Source organism: Falco naumanni, chromosome 8 (assembly GCF_017639655.2).
Source record: "Falco naumanni isolate bFalNau1 chromosome 8, bFalNau1.pat, whole genome shotgun sequence".
In the NCBI taxonomy this organism is placed as follows: domain Eukaryota; kingdom Metazoa; phylum Chordata; class Aves; order Falconiformes; family Falconidae; genus Falco; species Falco naumanni.
The window spans coordinates 12,212,231-12,232,227 of NC_054061.1; the positions used below are offsets into that span (position 1 = coordinate 12,212,231).

The window sequence follows — 19,997 nt, forward strand, 5'->3', positions numbered from 1 at the left end:
CCACCCTGTCCAGGAGGGAGGGTTAAATCTCTGTGGCTGGCCCTTGCTGGGAGCACAGGGCTGGCGGGTGGCAGGACCTGGTGCCAGGGCTTGGCCATTCACCTCCAGCCTGATGGTTGAAGGCTTTTTCCCTTGGCCCTGATGAAAGGCACCAAAGGCTTTTAGCAGGAGACAGCCACATCTGCCTGCCTGCCACTTCCCATGCTGGCAGCCCCCCCCTCCTTTTGAAGTTTGGTTTCTGGGCATATGCAAGAGCCAAGGAGAGAGCACAAGTGTGGGGAGGGGGTTATGTCTGTGCTGAAATCCCTCGTATGCTCCTGGGAGTTTATTGTTCTGTATGTGCCTTGGCCTGCCATGTCCCTCACTGTCCGTGGGCCAGTTTGTCCTTGCCCACACCAAGCCCTGTTTGGTGCCTCTTGACCGCATCACTGGGCCACACATGTGCTATCAGCAGAGGCTCAGGATGTGGCTGGGGGGCAGATATTAAGCTCCCTTACAGTGGTGCAGAGGTGTGCTTTTACCTGCCAAGACAGCCCCATGCCACAGTGAGGAAAAGTGCTCCTCTTCCCCCAGCAGCAGCAGCGTTCTGGGTGCCCGTTGCCTGCTGCCCTGCTCCAGCTGCTCCTGTAGCATCTGTGCCAATTACTTCAGTGGTTTCTCTCATCTTTGCCTAGCTAAAATGGCTGAGCTGTTTCACCCAGTGCTATTCCCGGGAGTTTTCTCATTCTCCCATTCCCACCAGGCTTTCATGTATGGCTAGCCCTGTCGACTACCTCCTGCTCCCCAGGTACCCACTCTCATCCCCCTCAGTGGGCTGAGACACCACCCCAGCACTCGCGATCTGCCTGCAAGAGGCTGTTTCTGTGTTTACTGTTCAGCTATCGCGAGGGCGGCTCAGCAGAGGGGGAGCTTCCCTTTGGGATTTGTTATTTCATTAGAATAAACAGTCAAGTGGGATGTTATTTTCCATTCCAGCTGAGAGAGGTTGTAGTTGCTGCTTTTTGACCCAAACCGTGATGCCTGTTTTTTAATTCTCTGCCTTTAATGAAGTGGGATGCAGAAGTGAGAGCAGAGCATGCTTTGGCAGTGGACGCAGCTTGCGTTCTTGCGGTACAAGGGCTTATGTCAATGTGCGTGCAGTTGCATCTCTGCCTCCTACTCCAGCCTTGCCTTAGGGGTTCGGGTGAGCTGCAAGCCATACAACCGAGTGTACTTTGTCCCCTACTGCCTCCAGGCTCCTTTCATAACCAGCCATGGAGATGGCCCACCGTTGTGGGGCTGGGGCTGCTGGTTATTGCTCTGAAGGACCTTGTGCTCCACTTGAGGGGCTTGGTAGTCTGACCACCTTGGGGGTTCAGGGGACACAGGCAGCCCTGCTTCGCTTGGGAAGTAGCAGGACAAAGAGCTGGCACAGCTGGTCTGAAAAGTGGGCTCATACCTCAAAACTGAGGTGGAGTGGGGGTGCGGGCAGCGCTGTTGGCATGCTGTTTGATGTGCTGTGACCCAAAAGCTGAGCCAATCCATCTGTGCTAGTGGAATAAGGAAGGTGCTGAATAACCTGGCCCAAGATACTCATCTATCCATCACCTTAAGGGTCTCTTCAGCTGGGGGTTTGAGAGCTGCCCTAGAGCATGGGAAGGGCTCCTTGCAGCCTTCTGGGTGCCTAGCAGGGTGCTGCCTGCCTGTGCCACGGTGCAGCCTCAGGCTGCCAGCCTAACTGGCAGGGAGGACATGCCATGTCCCAGAGGGACGCTTTGCTGGGACAGTTGGAGCAGGTCTGACAGACGAGGTCTTTGTGGTGCACTCGGTGCACACCCTGGGTTGCCTTGCTGAAGGTCATCCCAAGGTGAGCAGCCTAAAGGCAGCTCTCTTCCTCTTCCACAGCACTATGCTTTCCCACCCCATCACTCCCTCCTGCCCCAGCCTTCACTCCATGACTCTAGACTGTTTCCCTTTACTTTTTTTGCTTCCCCTCACCACCTCTTTCTTTCCTTTTTTCTCATTTTCTCCTGTCAGCTTTGTTCGCCCCAGCTGTGTACCAGGGTTGCCATGGTGACTGCCAGAGCATCTCTACACCCTGGAGTAGTGGTCCTGTGCTTGCCCTGCCTATGGGGAGTGGCAGGGTACCATCCTGCCCCTCAGAAAGGCCAGCTGCTGCCACCTCCCAGTGTAGAGGTCCTTGGGGACATCCCTGTGACACATCCTGGTGTCCAGAGAGAGGGCAGGGCATGGGGTGGCCCTCGCTAGCTCAGGATGGGGCTGTGCAGCACCTTGTGCAGACAGCTGGGGGAAGACCTGGCAAGGCTGGCTGCATGGCACAGCTTTATTTGCCTCTAGCTGCCAGAAGTGATGATCTTCAATAATGTCTTTTAATGAGTGTGCACTACTTAAGAAAAATAGAGGAGCTGCTGTAGCACAGGCAGTCACTTAGGTTTAATGGGGCACCACCACCTGCCAGCAGAGGAGTATAAAACTGTATAAATACAGAGCTGTACCCTATTGCAGGACACGTGTACCTTTTCCTCTTGCTTTTGGCAATAACCTTCCTTTTCCCATCCTAGGAGCCATGCTATTTCTTCTCTTGATATCATCACCTGCCACCATGCAAGTGACTGTGGTGACTTGACCTTGCCTTGGCCAGGCTCAGGGCCCCAGGGTGCAAACCTCCCTGTGTCTTTGGGCAGAGTGTCACCTGGATTGTTGATCTAGTCTTTGCCCATGACACGTGGCGGACTAAGGCTGGCAGATTGGACTTGGATGCAACCCCTGGCTGTGGTCTGGCGTTGGAAGACACAAGTGGAGTCATGGTTTGGAGGCAGTGTGGCTTGTGGCCTTCTGGTGCTGATTTGCAGACAACAATATATCTTTTCAGTATTTGTCAGAGCTTCTGTGCCCCTTTTATGAGATAACTAGGATGACATATTATTAGCTGATTACTGGAGAAACATAGATTTACTGAGGATTTATTCTGGAAACAACATTAATCGCCTGTATAGTTGCTAAACCCCCATAAATAATCTGATTTTGATAATCAATTGCTATTGCACACCCCCCCCCCCCCCCCCAATCTCAATTAAATGCACAATTAATTCACATGAAGTTGCCAAATTTGCTTGTACGTTTCTGTCCTGCTGTTTGCCTTGGGCAGATGTCTGTATGTGCAAGCTCAAGTCTGTTTATCAGACAGCCTGAAACAGAATATGGTTTGCCAAGGCGGAGCAGTTACAGTAACAGCAACACTCTTCTCCTGTGGTCCCACATGGAGAACCCAGCACATCCCAGCTTCCTGCTGCCAGAGCCGCTCAAACATGAGTGCTTTGCAAACATCCCTGTGCATGGTGCTTCCCCGGCCATTGTCTTTGTGCTGGGGTTTGCGGTGAGGGCAGCAGGAACAGCCATAGGAGTTTCTGCACCTGGAGTGATCCAGGTCCTGCGAGTGTGCTCAGGAGGGGCAGGGAGGAGAGGTGCAGTTGCTGAAACCCACGCAGAGGCTTTCAACAGTGCTAGCCTGGGATGGAAACTGAGGTCTTGTTGGGCTTGGTTGACCCCTGACCACCCTTGGGCCAGCCAGGGTGATTTTCCAAGCCTTAGGGCTGCCAGATAGGTCAGAGGGGGAAGAAGTGGGGGCATCCTGCAAGGAGGAGGCAGCTGGCCCTGGACTAGTGGGACATGGTGCTGCCAGCATCCTTCAGAGCTGGAGGGAGATTCCAGGCATCATCTGAGCTCCATTTGTTGTCAGGGCCACAGTGACTTATTTTGTTGTATTGTTTTGGCAATTAGTACACAGCTAGCCACAGTGGTGTGCAGCCTGGAGAGGGCAGGGAGAGCTGGGCTCGTTGTGGCAGAGCTCTGGAGGTGCTGGTGATGTGGGTTCATGCTGGGGGGACCTGGCAGGAGTGTGGCAAACCTGCTGCCTTTCATGGTGTGGGGTTTCAACCTTCACCTGCGCTGCTTGGGTGCTGGCCCCTGCAGCTGCAGAGGCTGATGCTCTTTGGAGTGCAGCCTCCCCATCCCTGCTGCCTGTGCTGGGAGTGTTGGCTTGGGCTCTCATGATCTTGGTGATGGGGACTGCACTAGGGGAGCCATAAAAGAAACAATAAAGCTGTTCAGATTGCTGAGAAGATGTCTACTAAGATCTCCTCCTGAGCCTGGCTGGAGCCCAGCCTGCTAATTATGGTGGTAGGGGAAATACACAAACACACAGATGGCAAGAAGAACAAAAACTGCTGTCTTTTAATATCGAAAGCTCAGTTTCCGGCCAACTGAAACAGACACATGGCAGAAGCTAAGCGCTAACAGCTTTGGGTGAGATGGGAGCACCTTGCCAGCCTGTGCAGGAGCTCTTGGAGCCCTTGCAGAGCCCACAGGGGGATCTACCTCTCCCAGGGCAGCTGCCAGCTGGGAGGCCAGGCTGTGGTGGTGGCTGGCCGTGCACACCTGTGAGCACACACCTGCATGTGCTAGGAGACAGCCATGGGCAGGGCTTGCAGCTGCAGGCTGCCAAGAGCCACGTGCTGGCTCTGCACCAGGGGTGACCCGTGACCCATCCAACTTGCTCTGTCCCAGGGACTCGTTAGTGCATCCCTGCATTGCAGTGGCAGGGGTTTCCTCCCTCTGAACCCATCTTTCACCTCTGCTAGGTGGGTTAGGCAGTGGCTTGCAGAGAGGCTTTGGATGCTGCCATCAGGCACTTGTCACCTCTGTTGGCCAGCCCAGCATCACTGTGTTCAGGGGTGCTGCTGGCGGGGGAGCATCCCCTCCAGGGTATCTTTCTGTTGACCCTTGCAGTGCCAAGGAGCTGTGCTCTTCACAGCTTGTAAAAGATGCTCTGTCCTACAGGGTTTTGTTTTACCCGGACCACAGGCACTAAGGATGGGGTGGGCAAGACAGACATCAGGCAGCCAGGGGCTGGTGATGTGGCATTTAAGCGGTGCTTCTAGCATAGTTCTGATAAGCTGGTGGATCAGTGTGCCTGTCTGATGCTTTGCACCCTCCTGCAGCACCACAAGCACTGTTGGTGGCCATGGGGCTGTCCCTGACATGGTGGTGTCCCCCATTGTACCCCAACTGCACAGCCTTGGTGCCTTCAGTGCTCCCCTCTCTGCCACCCATATGCATGGCCAGGTGTCTCAAATAAGCTCAAATAATAAGGGGTGGGTGAGTGGGATGAGTACAATCTTTTTATGACCACTTAAAGGCTCCATTTGGTACCTTTAACAGAATTAAGAGGGGGATCGTGGTAGATTAAGAAAAGCAGTAAACACCCTCTGTGCTGCAGGGACCCTGCCGGGGCACTGCTGAGCCCTCCTCGGAAAGAGGGTTTACACAGTTTTTGTGGGAAGGACTGTATTAATTGACTGCAGGTGTATGTTTTGTGTCTTTTTGACTCCACGATTTGCAGGCGGTTTGATGGTTCAGCAGGGCTCTAAGGGAATGTGGCAGTACCCTTCATGCTGCAGCCCTGGGCTGTGTTGCCCCCCTACCAGGAACACAGCTGTTGAGATCCCGGTTGTTTTAGAAAGCACCTTCCAAGGATATAAGATTGGATAGAGGAATTTGGAGCCTGCCATGGAAGCTCCTGATGGTGTTTTGCTGCCAGCCCCGAGGTGTAATTCATCCCCTGGAATGGGACTGGCTGGGGGGTGGTGGGTCTTGAACCTCCTGTCCCTCTGAGCACGCGCTGATGGCATTGAGATTGCTCTGTAACATATACCCCTTCCATGCATCCTAATTATGGGGAGATTGTCCCTCTGACGCCAGGGCTCGCTTTGCCAGCTGTCACCTCCAGTCCAAATTACCATTTCGTTGCATTAATATCTATACAGTGTCTCTGGATAGAGATTTGATTTCAGCTCCCTCCCTGGAGTAGAAGGAGTTAAAAATAGCAAATCCAACACCCCTCATTCCCTGGCTATGACGCAGTCTCCCAGGTTGGAGATACAATGCCAGCGTGAATATGGTTTAAAATAAAACAAGTGAGTGTACTGCACTCTGCAGAATAGGAGAACAAGCTCCAGCCTGGAGAAATGACATGGAGTAGTCTTTGGTCTTCTAACCTGTGCCTGCAAAAGGCAAGAATTTCTCTTCCTTGCAATGCTTGTATTGGCCAGATAAATGATGCTACACACAGAGTAATTAGAGTACTACAGGAGGTATTCAGCCCATCAGGGAATCAAGTGATTGCAGAAGAAACCAGGAGGAAATTAGCTCAGTGCATTATGGTTTGGGGCTGTCTTTCTAGAGCATCGCGTACAGACCACCTTGCCAAGTATGGCCGGATGCTGAACTGAATGATCGGGGCAGAGGGATGCTGGACTCAGCAGCACTGTGGTCCCTCTGAAATAGCAGGGTGCAGACGTGCGGGCTAACTGGGTAGATCTTCTCCCAGAAGTGGGTACCAGACTATGTAAGCAACAGTCTGCTGCAAGGTGGCAGGTTGCCAACCTGGCTTTATCTGTCTAATGGGGCTGTTTCTCTGATCTGGTATAGAAAGTCCTAAATCCTCACATTTTTCACTCTCAGACACTGCCCTAGATTAAAAATGCTGGCTCCTGACTCGCTTTGTAATATTTTAAATATAGCATCCTTTATGTTTTTGATGTATGCACCATATGTTTTGAAAACTGCAACAAAATCCATTGGGCTTGTGGGTGGAGGTTAAAGGGAAAAAGCATTTCCATACGGGAAGCCGCAAATACAAAACACAGCAGCAAACAGAAAATCTCTCCATGCATCAGCCAGAAATAAGCTCCTTTTCTGTCCTGGCTGTCTCCAGTGTGTTCGTGTGCGTGCAAGGAACCAGCCTGAATGTTTCCATTGTGTCGGCTCCCGTCCCGGACACCCTGGCACAGACTCCATAGCCCCCTCCAAGGCCCAGCAGGAGATGCCACTGTGTCGGAGACCATTTGACAGCTCCTTTGCCCTTTCCCTTCCTCAGAAAGACCCTTTTCTGCTTTCTGTGTGTTTTTGGGGTGGTTTGGGTGGGGTTTTTTTTCAGCTGGGGCTGATCCCTCCTGCTAAAGCTCACCTAGGCTGCTGCATCCCTGGCTGGTGGCAGCGGGTGGGCTTTGGCAGCAGCAGGGAGAGTCCCCCTGGGCTCCCTGCACTCCCACGCGGCACAGACTGCCTTCCAGCATTGAACACAGACTCTGTTTAGCATGGAATTTGGCCTCAGCAAAATGATGAGCTAATGGCTTTCATCTCTTGGCTAGGACCTCAAGTTTAGTCTCTTCTACCACACACATCTGGCACCTCTTGACTCTAGGACCCAAGGGCATCCTCTCACATGGACACCCCAAACCCATCCAGCCTGGTTAGAGTAGAAAACAGCATCGTGTGGGCTGGGTCCAACCCCAGCTGAGGCACGCTCCTCCTTGCATTCCTGCTGTCTGAGGCTGCTGGGTGAGCTGTTTGGCTGGCCATAGCTCACCCACTTGTCATGCCTCATGAATAAAATCCGGGGGAGGAGATGGGCTCCAGCTGGTGCCTGGCTGCCAAGTGGGCTGCCTTCCTCTGGACCACCCTGCCAGGTCCCCTCTCTGGCCAGCATCATCCCAGGTGAGCCAGAATGAGGCTGGGGTGGCCAAGGGCAGCAGTGGGGGCTGGTGGGACCCATGTGGCCATTGGGTGGCCTGCAGCTTCTGCTGGGGGTGGCAGCTCTGGTTTGACCCTGCACTTGGAGGATGGATAGGATGCAGTGGATGTGTGTACTGAGTGAGGGGGATGTCATGGGATGGCCACAGGGGACGTGGGGAAGGCTTTCATATTTGTTCTTGCCCTTCAGCATCCCATTGCACTGGAGATTCAGGGCTGGGACTGTGCCTCACCCCATGGGCCATGTGTATCTTGGGGATGGCAGCGTCCAGCAGCATGGCAGAGGGGGGCTGCTACCTAGGATTTGACTGTCTGCTGTGACATGGTGTTCTCCAGAGAACCTCCCATACCTGGGATCCACAGAGGGCCTTGTGTCCCTGATGGCTCCAGTGAGTTTGTGCTCACCCAGATACCAGTCCCAGTGTTGTCCCCAGCCTTGCTTTGGGACACAGGCAGAACTCAAGCCATGGACGTGTGATATGTCTGTGTGCGGGATGCCCTCATCTACCTCATGCCTCTTTGCTCAAACACTATTTATTTGTATCTATAGCGGCTCAGGCAAGATCATTTTTTGTAAGATAAACCAGATGTAAGGATGAAACCTCATCTTCAGCCTCTCAGCAGGGATTTCTCCTCACCTGCCTCAAATAAACCTTCCTGCAGCCCAAAACGCTGATCTCTGAGATGCTGGACATCTGCTGGGGAGGTGGTGGCCGGTGGGAGTTTGCCAGCAGCGGGATCAGCCCCAGTGTGGTGCCCTGGCTGCACACAGCTGGCTGGTGACCCATAGCTGTGGGTCAGGGCTAGGATGCTGCAGAATGTGCACAGGGGCTGGAGGGCAGAATCGTGTGTCAGCTCACCGTGTCCCTGGCCAGATTGTCATTGGTTTTGTGTGTAAAAGGGTGGGGGTTGTGCAGCACCATAGGAGCCTGGCCTCACCTCTCCCAGCAGATGCTATGGGGGGCTCTGGACCTGGAGGGCTGTGACCACCCTGTGCAGGATGAGATGCACAGCATGAGGCCAGGGGCTCTCAGCAACTCCTCACTAGCTCCTACATCTGTGTCACTCTGGGATTCACTCCTGCTGTTTATGGCTTCATCAGATCTCCTAAATTGTGGCTGACCCTCTGAATCAAGAGGCGATCCCTCAAGAGGGACCTGTTCTGGCTTTCTGGGCCCAGATCCAGCATCTTAGCAGCCTCTCGAGTGAAGAGCTGATGTGTGTGCATACATTCATCTGCTTGGGATGCCTGAATGAATGTGTCCCCCCGTGGTGGTGGAGCACCTCTGTCAGCTTCTGCTGGCGTGAGAGGGAGAGAGAAGAGCTCTGGCCAGTGCCTGTGCTCTGGATTCATCCCCTGGGAATGCCTGTTTGCTGTCTGCATCCTCCATCTCTCCTTCAGCTTGCACACACTCCTCTCCCCCATGGCTTTACTGCTCCATTTTTATTGAAAGCTAAGCAAACAGATTGTTGTCTGTGCTGTAGGGCCAGGGAGCTGCGCGGAGCCCACCCTACACCAGTGTGTGCTGCCACTGTGCCCTGCCTGGCTGCTGGCTTGGTGGCAGTCCCTGCGCAGCTTGGCTGGCTCTCAGACCACAGGTGGAGTTTGGGTTCCTGGCTCTGGCTGTGGGAGCTGCAGGGTGCTTCGGGGTGTCTGAACCAAGCCCTTGGCAGCCCTGCACAGCCTGTAAGGAGTGGCTTGTGGCACCAAGGTACCCAGGCTTGGGGTGAAAGTGCCTGGTGCAGGGACCAGTGGAACTGGGACCTGTTCCAGCTGTGCTGCAGTGATGCTCCATGGCCCTGGAGGCTTGCTCATGTGGCCAGAGCAGCTCTGATCTGATCCCATTCACCCCTGCTGCACCTGATACCTGTGCAAGTCAGGGTGCTTTCCTGGCCAGGTTGCTGTTGCAGGGGGTGGCAGCACAGGTCACCTTGTAGCTGTCAGGGGATGGAGACACATATCTCACATGCTGGGGGAAGAATCTCGCTTCCTAGCTCTGCTAGTCTTAAGTTGCTGGTGGGAACTTCATACCGCTGCAGTGGATCTCAGTAGCAGTTGGATGGCCAAATGCTGGGGAGCTGCACCAGCAAGGAGCAGTCATGCTCACCCCAAAAGCATGCTTGAGACTGCTGTGGTCCTTGCTGGTGCCCCGCTGAACCTGAGCACTGGCAACCAAGAGCCTCAGCCACCTCTGGATGCTGTAGCTGGGGCTGGCCACGTGGACAGCTACCACTCCCCAGCTTCACCACTGGGCAGCTCCCCCTTCACTGAGATATTCTGGGACTCCTTCATGAGTCTGACCTCATGTCAGAGCAGGATGTGAGCTTCAGGGCTGTGAATAGCTAATGTCCTTGCAAAGATTGTAAGAGGAAGAAGGTAGCCACCTGGCTTGCCAAGGTGCAGAGCATCCTTGTTTCTGCTTAGGAATGGGCCAGAGGGGGCTGCTTGCAGCTGTCCTGCCAGAGACACCCTGGGGCAGGACCCAGCACCAGCCATCTAGCACCTGGGGACCACCATGCTGTCCCCTCCAGTTTGGCCTAACTCCTTGCTCCGGGCTCGCCATAGCTCCTGCCGTGGACAGCCATGTATTTCAGCCATTATTAATTAAAATGCAATCTATCCTTTCTCTTCCTCTCCCCAAGACACCGAGAGCTGCTAAAATATTCTCGGGGATAATAGGGAGAGGAATTGTATAGTTACTGTGAAATTTCAGCTGTGCCTTTTGAAGATTTATTGCCATTCCTAGAGCCTGCGATTCCCTGTTGAATACTCCGTCTCCAGCCCCGCGCTCAGTGGAAATACCGTGCCTGCCTGGGAGACTGGGCACGCCGTGTAAGATACACAGGCAGCTGCGGCGCATTCAGCCTGCGTGCAGATATGGTGCACCAGGTGCTGGGGGATTTCTTTTCTACAAGCTGACAGAGGGGCTGAACTCCTCGTCTCTGACCTGCACGGGTATCTGCAGCACCTGGTGTCAGTTTTGGGGTGCAGCCCAGGGCCCCTGTGGGGCAGGCACTGTGGGTGTGATACTGCATGGTAGGATGAGTACGGTATTGCTTGTGGAAAGCGGCTCCCGGTGCAAGCACGGCGCTGGGAGCAGAGGTGGGGAGCAGCCAAGAGGATTTTGCCTGTAGCTCTGAGCGCTGTGCCCAGGAGGGTGACAGTGGGAAAGGCAGCAAGGAGGGGGCTGCTGGGTGCACAGCCCTTCTCCCACATCGCCCAGTTCTTCCATTCCTTCTGCAAATTGATGCTGGGGGGGACAATGTGGAAGCTGGGGAGAAGCTGACCCAGTGCAAGGGGGCTGAGCATCCCACAGACCCTATTTGGAGGGGTTAAAATGGGAGGAACTGCCTGGTCCTGTCTGTTAGTCATTGCAAAAAATCCCCAAATCCCAACTGCATCCCAGTTGGGGACCAGTTTGGGCCTGGCACAGGAAGGCAGGCACTGCCCTCACTTGAGGGTCCCTCTTGCCACCCAGTTTGGAGGTCTGTGGAGCCCAGAGCTCTGCTTGGAAAGGGCTTCCATGATGTCTGCACACAGACAAACATGCTAGCACCAGGCATCTCTGCTGCAATTGCAGTTCAAGGAGATCTTGTTGCCATGACAAGCTGTACAAGTATTATCTGGGAAAAAAAGACCCCAGCAGTGTGTGTTGGAGATGGGAGAAAAGCAGCTAGCACAGAGGGCATGTACATACCATGCAAGCCATGCACTAGTGGGGCTGCAAGCACGTGTGTTCAACTGCACATGTTAAACTCCTAACATGCGTGACCTTCAGTGTTACACCCCCAAGACCTCCTGCCTTGCTCCAGCCCGCTCCTGAGCTCCGTGCCCCCCAGGCTGCCATGCACAGGGGTGCAAGCCACACTCCTGGCCCCTTGCCCCCTTCCAGTCCCCATGCAGCATCCCCAGCAGGGCCCTTGCAGGAAAGGGAAGGTATTAGCGAAGATCTTGGTCCCATGCTGCAGCACTTGCCAGGCAGTGGAGACTTGTGCCCACCAAGCCCTCCACTTCTTCATTTATTTAGTAGCAGGGGCTGGTGAGCACCAATTAAGCTTTAAATGATGGTTTCAGGGCTGGGAAGCAAATGCTGTTAAAAATGATGGTGCCTCAGAGCAGGTGGTGCTGCTGAACATCAGTAGCGAGGGGGTGTAGCACAGCTCTGGGCACCCGCCCCGTGGCACAGACCAGTGTGGGACTGGGGATGCTGCCTGGCTTGCCAGCTCTGGGCAGCCCAGCTGCCAGGCCAGGGAAGCTTGTGAGCACTACACAAAGCCTCCTGTTGTGCTGCTCTGCACCAAGCTCTAAACTTCCCTGCAGCTGCAACAGCTAGAAGAGCAACTTTTTCCTCTTTTTTTTTTTTTTTTTTTTTTTTTTTTTGAGAATCTGGAAAAATCAGGACTGCAGCAACTGGGGCTTTCAGCAAACCATCCTGGGTACCCTGGGGCCCCTTGCCTAGCATACCCCACAGCCCTGCTGCCAGCGGGGCTGGGGGTGGGGGTGCTGACAGGGGTGTTCCCCTGGGGGTTGCAGGTATTTGCAGGGGAGGAGGTCCCTCAGCCAGCAGTGGGGTCTCTGGGTTTCCCCAGCATGTTACAGCCTTGCCTGGGCTCCCTGTGCTGGGGAAGTAAACATCCTGCAGGCAGGCATGGGCAGCTGCCGGCAGCCGGGTCACTGTGGGGAGACAATCGCCAGCTTCCTCAGTGCTTGCATTTGGAGAATAATTTCCATGAATGCAGCCAGAAACAAACTCTGCTGTGTAGACAGGGCCCTCGCTATTCACTGCTCCATCTTTTCCTTTTTCCTTCTTTCCTCTTTCTTTTTGTCTTTCTCTCCTTCCCTCTTTATCCTTCTCCTTTATCTCCTCCAACTGTGTTTTTGACCTCCCTCTTCTCTGTTTTCGGAGCAGTAGCAGTGTGTCCTCCCTACAGACCAGCTCCCACCCCAGCACATGGTCCTGCCATGCCCTTGCTGTTAGCATGAGGCTTTGGCACCCATTTGGGCACCTTCCCATGTCACTGGCCAGCCACAGCAGCTGCTACCACTTGAGTCTGTGTGACAGTAACAGTTCGCTGCCTCCTCCCAGTTCCAGCTTGACATGAGCTCTGGGGGAACCCTCCAGCACTGGCTGCTTTGCTTCCCAGCACGGTGCCGGGGGCCTGGGGAGCAGAGCAAGAGGAGAGGCCGGTTCTGCCCATTCCACCCCTCAGCGTGGGCAGCACTGATGATGCAATGCAAAGCACGGTGCTGCCAGCTCTCTGGGCTGTGCCCACCCCTCCCTGGCTTTCCCACCTGCCGTCCTGCCAAGGCAAGGCGTGAACCTTCAAGCATCCCAAGGTTCAAATCCTCAAAGAGCCACAGGGCTGGGGACTGGAGCAGGACCAGAGCATGTATTTGAGCTGAAGAGGAGCCTGTTGTAGTGGTTTCACCCGGCTGCCTGGCACGTGGGGAGCAGCAAGGGTGCCGCTATGGGGTGGGGGTGCAGGGCTGGCGTCTCTGCCCACCATCCTTGACCTACCTCTGCAAAGAAAGGACTTGCACAGAGCTTACTGCCATTATCCTCTGTGATATCCAGCCGTGCTTGTTAAGGTCCTTCCCCATGATACCTGGATAAAGAGAACTCCCTGCCCTGTGCAATGCCAGCGCTGCCCCAGCCTCCCCGACTCAGCCCTGTCCTGCTGCCGGCAGCCACGTGCCCTCACCCATGCTGGCATCTGCCACTCCAGCTCTGCTGGCTGCCGTCCTTGCAGCACCCACGGCTTGTTTGTGTCCTGTGTCATGCTGAGGAAGGTGACGAGGTGCAGAAGTGACAGCGGTGGGGGGCAAGGGGACAGCGTAAGGCAGGTGGAAGCAATAATTGGTCGTGATCTAATTAGGGAAGCCTAGGGTTAGATTAGGAGCTGTGACACAGTGGAGGTTTTTTAGCCGTAAGCTGCAGATGGTTCTGCCTGAGAGCTGGGAGAGGAAAGGTTGGCGTGGACTTGCTGGGGTGTTCGTAATCCTGCCTGCGTGATGCTCCATGTTGACTAACAGCACATGTTTTCTGATGGCTTGGAAATATCTCAGTGCTTGGTCTGTGTAAGGCAGGTGGTCTCCCTTGCTCCCAGCCCATGCTCCCCACGCTGCCCCGCTCCCTGCCTGCCCTCCCTGCTGGTGCCCATCACAGCCCACTCCTGCACTGCAGGCATGGGGACAGCAATGGGTGCAGCACAAACATTGGGAGAAGCAGCCAGAGCCGCTCCAGGCTCAAACTATCCCACAGCAGATCCATGGTACCTGCCCTTGGCCTGTGCCTTTATCAGGAGCACCTCACCTGCCCCAGCTTAAAAACGTAAATATTAAGTAAGGAGTCATGTGATAATTCTGGATTTTACTTAAGGGAAAGATCAGAAGAGAAAATACTTTGACCAAAGGTAAATATATAATTTTCTCCTTGATCAAAATGACTTTTATCTGTGGAAGCTGGATGGAAAGCAGTGGCCGGCAGCCTGAGCACGGAGATGGCCATGCCAATACCTCAGCAGGTATTAAATTTGCCACCAGAGCTGAGCATCCCGACTGTTGGCCCGTTCCTTTATTTCAGAGGTAGCTCGACCGATCTTTCAACTGGGTCACCAGCACGGCAGGGTGCACGTGCCCACACTGTGCCCCTTGCCCAGCTACCTGCTTGCTGACAGCCCCCAGCGCCCTTCCCATCACCACCTCAGCAGGGAGCTGGGGCAAACAGGCAGCCACAGTGCTGGGGCCAGCTCGTTCCCGCATGCTGTGGTCGGAGGCAGCCCCGCAGGACAGCTGGCTGCAGCACCAGCATTGTTTGGCCCCAAGCCCATCTTTCCCTTCCTCCCCAAGGCGTTTTTGTGGCTGCAGCCGAGCTCTTTGGCCGCTGCAGGAGAGCAGGCAGGAGCCCTCGGCCCCGCTGATGATGAGAAACCCATATCCCGAGACCGCTGGAGCTCCCACCCTTCCTCCCCGGCCACCCTTGGAGCACAACACAGGTCCTGCCTGGAGGGGAAATCCTCCCCCTCGCCTCCCTGGGGGCTCGGAGCCGGCCAGGTTGCCTTGCATCCCTGCTGCGGCAAGAGGAGCTGGGGTGCAGGGTCCCGGACATCGCCTCTTTCCCCCCACATCCCAGCAGGGGTTTCTTTTGCGCTCCCTCACTCTCCACCCCCAGCCCGGCACATCGTGTCCCATCACCAGCGCTTCACCCCAGCCTCTCCCTCAGCCTCCCGTGCTTCCAGCAAAATTCCTTTCTGGCCAGTCATTGCCGCCCCGTGGCCTCAGCACCTCCTGGGCGGGTGCACTGGCGGGGCCAGGCTTCCCCTTCCTGAGCTGTCCCAGCCCCACCATGCTCCTGGCCCCTTCCTCATCTTCGCCCAGTGCCACGGCATCAGCCCTTCACCAGGGACACAAGGGCAGGGGGTCTGCCAGCCAAGCGCCCCTCAGGGTTTGGGTGCCCAGCTTCCCTCACCCTCCCCAGAGCAGCCACGTCCTGCGCGCACCCTGTGCCACGCTGGTCCCACCAGTCCCAGTGGGTTTTTGCGAGAGGATGATTTACAGCCCCAGTTAGCGCAGGGAGCGTGCAGAGGATGGCTGTGGTGAGTCGCTCACTGGAAGGCAGTGGGGAGTGGGAGGCAGAGGCTGCTGGAAGGGGGCTCAGCCCCGTGGAAGCGTGACAACTCCTGACGGCATTGTCTGCCCTGACACACTGCTGCTGCTCTCCCTCACCACCTGGCACCCACCCCTCCTCGGGTCTCACCCAGGCACACACCCAGCACCCACTGGAGCTGGACCCCACGCTGACACCCACAGCACCCAGCGGGGACATCATCCCTATGTGCAGCCGGCATGCTGCACATGCCAGTGCTCAGTCCCAGCAGCACCCACCCACCTCTTGCTTCCCACAGTGGTACAGCCTCTCGTTATTAATTAAAGGATGACTGCTTTGCTTTTCCAACAGTCCCCTTCACCTGTGCCTCTCTGAGCATTGTGCAAATATTAATTACTGGTAATTAATTAAATCAGGCCTCCCCATCCCCCTGTGGAGATGCTGTCTCATAAACATGCTGACAGCAAACACAGTGTCAGGGCAATCTCTCCAAGCTGGGTGGGAACTTCAGTTACCTGTTGCTAATGATGCAAACCCCACCTGCAGCAGTTTTTACCTAACTGACCTTCCTGGAGGGCTGATGGGCTGGGAGAGAGAGATAGGTGGGAAACCAGCAGGACCTGATCTGGTGCTAGTAAGGGATGATGGATGGATCTTTATAAATGCTCCTGGGTGTCCTGTTCCTTGCTGCTTGTGTTCCTGGAAGCTGCTGGTTGGGTATGGGACTGCAGTTAGGTGAGACTGGCTGGTAGGAGGTGGAGGGCCCCAAGCAGCTGGTGGAGCTTGCTTTGTGTCAGCCTTTCAGTCCCGAGCTGCCTTGTGAGGCTGTGCCCTGTTATTTGTGTTGGTGCTGAGCTACCATCCTTCCATGGTAGATGAGGATCACCTCCTGTCAGCTCCCTCACTGCCGGGCTCAGTGTTTCAGAGGCAGCATAAGAGTTTGGCATTCCCTATCCCACAGCTCCTCAGTGGAGGGCTGGGACACTGTGCAGGAAGAGGACAGGAAGGCAAACAAGGTTGTTGACCCTCCTGAATCGGAAGGTGGGTGCTCGGGGAACAAAGGAGGAGGATTGCGGGGATGCACAGCAGGAACCTGCAGATCGCTTGCTGCACCATAGCCTGGAGGATCTCTTGGGCAAGATCCCTTTTCCCTCCCGGGGAGGGGGGGACAAAGCTCCTCTATGCAGCCTTGGGTGTTGTCTGGGGGCATGGTCTCTCCCCCCATCCAGGTTGCAAGCTCGCTTGCTTGCGTATGGCTGCTGCTGTCTGTTCCTAAGCCTGCGCAGGGCACCGATCCCTGACCGGAGGTGCCGCCTTAATCCAGATCAATGGGAAATCCGTTGAGTGCCCACGCAGCCGGGTGCAGCCGCTCACTGCCTGGCTGCAGCGGCTCCTCGGACTCTGCGGATCAAGCTCCAGACAGGACACGGGGGCAGCCCTGCAGGATTCAGGGCCTGGGCAGCCTTTTGTGCTGCATTGTGGAGCACAAATGCATTAATCGCTGAATGAAACCAGCTTAATTTCCCACTCCGCAAGCAAAAGCGGGAGCAAACCAGGGTGAGATTAAGGCATTCCTTGGGCAGCTTCCACCCCCTCACCCTGACTGCTGTATCTCGGCCTGCGAGGCCACTAATGCTACTTACATTATTACTGGATTATTTTGGTGTAATGAGCTTTGCCCTGCTCAGCTGTCCCTCTGCTCAGGCGTGTTGTGATGTGTAATACTTCCTGCACGAGGCCACGAGGCGGGCAGCTGCCTGCTCAAAAACAAGCAGAGCCCCAGCAAAACAATGCATTAATGTTCCCAGAGCAAAATTCCAGCATGGGCTGGAGGTTAATCGCAAATCAGGGAGCTTTTGGCGTAGTGCTAAACAAAGCCAGCAGGCAGGAGGGCAGTGGTACCCTAAGCTGGGTCCTGACCCATCTCTGTGGATGCAAATAGGAGTGACCGTATCAGTGTCATCTGTGCCAGTGGTGTAACACAGCTGTAAGCATCTCTTCCATCCTCAGCTCCTTTTCCTCTGCCTTCCTTCCCATCAGACCTGCCAGTGCAGGGGCTGGGCGATGTGTTGCTATGGTCACCAAGAAGTTTCCCCTAGAGACCACAAGCCCGGAATAAGCGATGCCTGCATTTTCTGACATTGATTCCCCCCCCCCCCCCTTTTTTTTATTATTAATGTTTGTTTAACTGTTGATTAATTCCCAGCCTTTCACCCCACCTCCTTCTGGCTTTTTTCTCCGAGCTTTGTGGATTGCCATGGCTGTGTCCCAGGGCTTGGCTTCTGCTGCTTCTTGGGGAGGGTGCAAGCATGGGGTGTGTGGGAGGAAGTTTCAGCGCCGTAACTCTTGCTGTGCCAGAGACCCCTACAGAAGAGATCCCCCATTTACTCCAACCTGGGGAGGTCCTGGACCCCTCTTCCCAGGGTATTTTCCTCTTCCCTGCAAAATGTTCCTGCAGAAGCATGGGTGGGGGTACCCTGCTTCCTTTGCAGGTGTCCCTCATCGTATTTGGGACCACAAAGTGATTTAGGTCTAGACTAATTAACGTCTCCACTGGTCTGAGCTCCAGGCCTGGCTCAGGTTTTACAGCTCCTCTGTTGGCACTGTGGTGCTTTTCCATACCTCGGGTACCCCTGTTGGCCCTGGGAGCTCTTGGGCTGCAAGAGCACCATCAGAAGTGAAGTCCCAGCAGCTCCTGGAAGTTGGCAAAAAGGCTGGAGCCTGAGCTTTGCTGGGGGGCACTCATAGGAAAGCACCCTGGCTTTCCTGGCAGCCCTCTGGTCGGGCTTGGTGAGGCAGCCAGCCCCCAGCATAGCCCCAGGGGATGGAGCAGTGGCCAGGGAGGGTCAGCCCGTTTTCCCAGTGGCAAGAGTGCTGCACATCCACAGAGTGTGTCTCTGGGCACTTGGCATATGGGATGGGATATTACTGTGAGATAGTCTCAATGTCATTTTGACTTCTCTTTCTTTGCTTTCGAAGTCAATAATGGGCTGTTTCTGTTCCCTGTCACATGATCTGCCCCATGGTGAGCGAGGAGCCTCTCTAATGACTGATCTTCTCTGTCCTATGCCCCTTTCTCCCTGCTCTGGAGGGAGTTCACATACCAGGTTTCAATCAGCTGCTTCTCTTGTTCCTGGGAATGCAGTTCAGCACTGGGTCAGAAAGTCTCTGGTCCATTGAAATGCTGCCCTTCGCTGCTCGAGCTGCCCAGCTTGCAATTCCCTCTCTGAATGAAGTCTCACAGCAAACGAGTCCTTTGCTGCTTGGTCCCTGCTTGCAGTAGTTAGCATGGTTTGGCCAGCCCAGAGCTCCTGTGAGCAGCCTGTGCACTTGCAGGCGGGGCAGGGAAAGCAGGAGCTTCTTCTTGAAATGTTTTCTGTGTCTATTTGGGGATTGTGCTGAGGGAGTAGAAAGACCCCTTGCTCCATACAGTTCCTCCTCTGGAGCGTGGGGCAAGGCTGCAGAGCATCAGCCCTTCGTGGTGGTCTGCAGAGCTGCTAGAGGAGGACGAGGAGTGGAGGTGAGTCCCAGGACCATCTGCAGCAGGGGAAGCTCTGGGGGAGCCGTGCTGCCCTCCCCTCCCCTCCAGCCCCCTGCATGGCGCAGAGCCTGCACGCGACCGCAGTGCTGCTCCGGAAGGAGCATCGGGGCTGGGATGCTGCTCCTTGCTGAGGAGGTGAGAGTCCCACCAGGGCCAAACACTCAATTGCTGTGATGTTTGAAAGCTCCTTGAAAAATGACTTCTTCAGCGGGCTCCTAACCAAACAAGTGGAAGCTCCGAAAAAACAACAGTTCCTTCCCATGCTGCTGCCAAACCGGTGCTCGCTGGTCTGTTTCTGAGCAGGTCAGCAGCGAGCCAGCATTGCCTGAGGGCTGTGGGGAGCAGAGCCGGTGGGTGGCTGGTCCCTGCGTTGTCTTCTGCACCTGCTTGGGAGATAGGAGAGCATCCAGGGAGCTCTGCATGGCTTTGGGCAATGGTAGAGATGACCTGGTTATCCATGCAGTGACAGGGAGCATTGCCCAGGCCCTTGCACTGCACAGCACTTAGGACCGCAGACCTGTGAGCCAAAGGTGGGTAGTGGCTCTTTTGTGGGGACAGGGAAATCCCACATCCAGACAGGGATGTGCACCCAGCTCAGTCACTGGGTACCAGCATGGTCTCAGCTGTCCTTTGACCTTAGCGATGGCCTGATGTCCGGCTGCTGTGTCACAGTTGCTGGAGGGCCCTTCTGCAGCTACCAAGCTGAGGTCAGTGCCATGACACCTGGCTGTGTCCAAAATGCTAACAGATGCTTCCCCTCTTTTGCTTTTCCCTCCCTTCTTTCTGCCAGCAGTTCCCTATCAGCAAAACCCCTACACCCCTGGAAGCAGCTCCACTGTCATCCAGTGCTACCGCTGTGGGGACACCTGCAAGGGCGAGGTGGTGCGTGTCCAGAGCAATCACTTCCACATCCGCTGCTTCACCTGCCAAGGTAGGATGGTGCCACCTGAAGAGCTGCTGGCTGGGTTGCCCCACAACCTTGGGTGCAGTCTGGAAAGCAAAAGGCTGGGGACAGACCTACCTGGCCCACTGAGATGTGGTCACATGCCGGGGGGTGGCAGCTTCCCACAGGGGTGGATGTGGCACGGTGCAGGTGGGGAGATGACGGCACGGGGCTGGCACTGTGCAGGCAATGGCCCTGCATGATGCCAGGGCTGGCAGGCTGGGAACAGGGGTGGCCGAGACATGGGTACCATCACTGCGCTCGAGCTGCCTGAATGCCAACGGCCCATGCTGTGCCGGTCCCCAACATACCC

The 19,997-nt window shown here is 55.4% G+C and overlaps 1 protein-coding gene across 13 annotated transcripts in view; it reads left to right on the top strand.

Moving 5' to 3' along the window:
- ABLIM3 (actin binding LIM protein family member 3) overlaps nucleotides 1-19,997 on the top strand; it is a 55,954-nt gene that overhangs the window by 12,419 nt on the left and 23,538 nt on the right. For 12 of the 13 annotated variants that reach the window (XM_040604643.1, XM_040604646.1, XM_040604645.1 and 9 more), the window contains exon 2: nucleotides 19,532-19,672. In XM_040604643.1, the coding sequence (XP_040460577.1) occupies nucleotides 19,532-19,672 (141 nt within the window). The remainder of the gene's footprint in view (nucleotides 1-19,531; nucleotides 19,673-19,997) is intronic. The other variant, XM_040604644.1, reaches the window with a different exon arrangement.